The 2,813-nt window shown below is 39.9% G+C and overlaps 1 protein-coding gene across 1 annotated transcript; it reads right to left on the bottom strand.

Moving 5' to 3' along the window:
* Positions 1 to 795: 795 nt before the first annotated feature.
* Positions 796 to 2,527, bottom strand: LOC103940711 (UDP-glycosyltransferase 73D1-like). Its single transcript, XM_009350876.3, has one exon. The coding sequence runs from the start codon at positions 2,442 to 2,444 to the stop codon at positions 963 to 965; it is 1,482 nt and encodes a 493-aa protein (XP_009349151.2). The 5' UTR covers positions 2,445 to 2,527; the 3' UTR covers positions 796 to 962.
* Positions 2,528 to 2,813: the final 286 nt, after the last annotated feature.

Below are 2,813 nucleotides of genomic sequence, written 5' to 3' on the forward strand. Positions count from 1 at the left end.
GCTCATAGGATTCAACCTTCATAGGGTTATGTACTTATGTGGTAAGTTGTTAATTAGCTTGTACGTTTAGGCTTGAATTAAATCCTTACGGGTAACATTAGTGTGCATGTTGAATGAAATACTTTTTGGACCATATCTAAAGGGAAGTGATTTAAAACCTTTTTGGCTTCTTACGCACCAATCTGTATTTCTAACTATTGGATTGAATAAATCACATGGTCATGATTAAACAAAAGTGTGTAGGAGCCCAAAGCAGGTATGTATTTGTCATTTCCCTTTTGAATTGTGAGTGCTTATGACAGACTATTCCAGGAACTTCCTTACGAATGCAACACGATTATCACTTATCCATTTGTAAAAGAATGACCAACGATGTAGCAACTCACAAATCCATTGGGAGTTCTCCGTACGGTTATAAGATGGAAAGGATGGGTATGTACGTTTTACCGAGATAACCTGGAGGATGTTGATTTGTGCAAGTGTAAGATTAGGAATACAACTTACACTGTACTTGTTGCCCTATAGAAGCGATTAATGGCTAACATGGGCCAAAGGGGTTCCTTATTCTATATGCACTTGATTAATTTTAAAGAAGATTTCAGTATTGAAGGCAATGTTATTTTAAGTAATGTGAGTATACAGTACTAATTAACCTAATATGGAAAAGTAGAAAATAGGAGAGAATAAATTGGTGTCATACTCGACATTTTTTATATTTAAATCTAAGACATCTCATTTAAAATGAAGTCAAATTTCACAACACCGTCATACTAAGTGGTAGAAGAAGAAAGTAGATATTAAAATGGAGTACCTGCAATAATTTTATTTATTACCTGCACCAGTTAACTGAAATGTGCACCAGAAGTGAATTTACTGCCTTATAGAAGAATACACTTATGTAAAAGGAGAGATGCCATGCATTTCACATAAGATGCATCAGTATACTCCATTTAATTATAGCTTTAACCTTTTCCTTGGGTAGACTCTTCCATAACATTTTGGATTAGATATGACATGTTTGCGTGAGATGATCCTCCTTCTTCCATAGCCCTTCTACTCATCTCACCAACTTCTCTTGCTCTCGTTTTTCGCCTTTTTCCTTCTTCGCTCTCATCCATCAGCGATTCTATTGCCTTCTTCACTCCTCCTTTCTTCACCAATACCCCAACTTTCTCTTCATCCCCCCACCTAACTGGGACTTCTACACCAACCCGAACCCCGATCCTCAAAACTTCTACAATCATTTTTTCGTTAAAGAACTGCTCGGCGAACAGAGGCCATGTAATCATTGGTACACCGGAACATGCCCCTTCTATCGTTGAGTTCCAACCACAATGAGTTAAGAATCCTCCAATTGCAGGATTAGAGAGTATAAGAACTTGTGGAGCCCAACCCTTGATCAGAAGACCTCTCCCTTTGATCCTTTCCTCAAATCTTTCCTCCACTAACCACTTCTCTAATTCTAAATACTTCTCACTTGTTTTGACTACCCAAATAAATGGCCACCCTGATGCTTCTAAACCAAGTGCAAGCTCAATCAGTTGTGATGGAACTAGTCTGCAAAGGCTACCGAGACACGCGTAGATAACCGACCTTGGTTTCATTGATTCAAGCCATTCCAAGCATTGCCTCTCATCAATTGAGGGTTTGTTGCCTCTCGAAAACCTGTCCAGATTGCTCTTGTTGCACAAGGAAACTGGCCCAATGCACCAAAGTTTTTTTCCAAGCACCTTGCTCAACTCTTCAGCACACCCATTCTCCAGTTCATCACAGCTATTCACTACAACGCCATAGGATGTTAATTCTGCTTCTTGTATCTTGTCCCGAAAGTCATCTAAATCGGGCAGGGTAACAAATGTTCCGGGCAGCTGAGCCTTAGTGATCTCAATCCTCTGGGGCAGCCCTGGCACCACAAAAGGTTCAGAGTCAGAGGTGACAGAATTGTGAGCATTGCAGGCTTTCACATTGTGAGAGCTCAACAGTGAGAAGCAGCACATCCCATGGAAAACAATCCTCGGAACATTGAACCTCTGAGCTGTTTTCGAAGTCCACGATAGGGCCTTGTCCGAGATTATGCAGCTGGGGTGAAGATTATGGTCGCGAAGGTAGTTTTCGACCGGTTCTTGTAGCAAACTTAGAGCCTTGTAGAATTTTCTGAGCAGGTCTCTTGAGGGTAAACTGTCAAGATTCTCACACCCGATTGGAAGTCCGACTGCTTGGCATGGAAATGGGATTTCCACAAGGACAATTGGAAGTCCAGATTCTCTTGCTCTGGAAATCGTCGTGTTGAATCGCGAGGCGTTGTTTGGAGTAGTGACCAAGCTAACCATTACCCCACGCTCTGCAATAAGCCTAGCCATGTCTACCATGGGGATCATATGGCCTTGTGCCATGAGAGGGATTAAGACAAAGTGAGGCTGCTTTTGCCTTGCTAGGGAAGCCATAGTAGAGAAAAGAAAATATCGGTTTGCAGCTCTTATCAGCTACTAAGACTAAACATATAGATGATACATTTGTAATATTTTCCAAAATGTCTCCCAATGTGAGCTTGACTTTGAATAATTATTATACGAAGATGTCATATCATTTGTAGTCAAATGCATAAAGAACACAAATTATGGGTTGATTGAGTCATAGTCACAAGCAATTTCATTACCCTACATGTGTTCTTTTCTATGTTTATGTTTCTTTTAATTACGTGTGAAACACTTTAGGGTCTATTTGGATGAAGTAATTTTAATGTTCTTAAAGGGTTTTTTTTTCTATGTTTTTGTTTCTTTTGATTACGTGTGAAACACTTTAGGACCCAATTG

The sequence above is a fragment of a genome, unplaced genomic scaffold (genome assembly GCF_019419815.1).
Source record: "Pyrus x bretschneideri cultivar Hongxiangsu unplaced genomic scaffold, Pyrus_bretschneideri_v1 Contig68, whole genome shotgun sequence".
Classification (NCBI taxonomy): Eukaryota; Viridiplantae; Streptophyta; class Magnoliopsida; order Rosales; family Rosaceae; genus Pyrus; species Pyrus x bretschneideri.

Bases quoted from the DNA above. Each gene is read 5' to 3' on its own strand.
- LOC103940711 (XM_009350876.3), bottom strand. From the start codon at position 2,444: ATGGCTTCCCTAGCAAGGCAAAAGCAGCCTCACTTTGTCTTAATCCCT.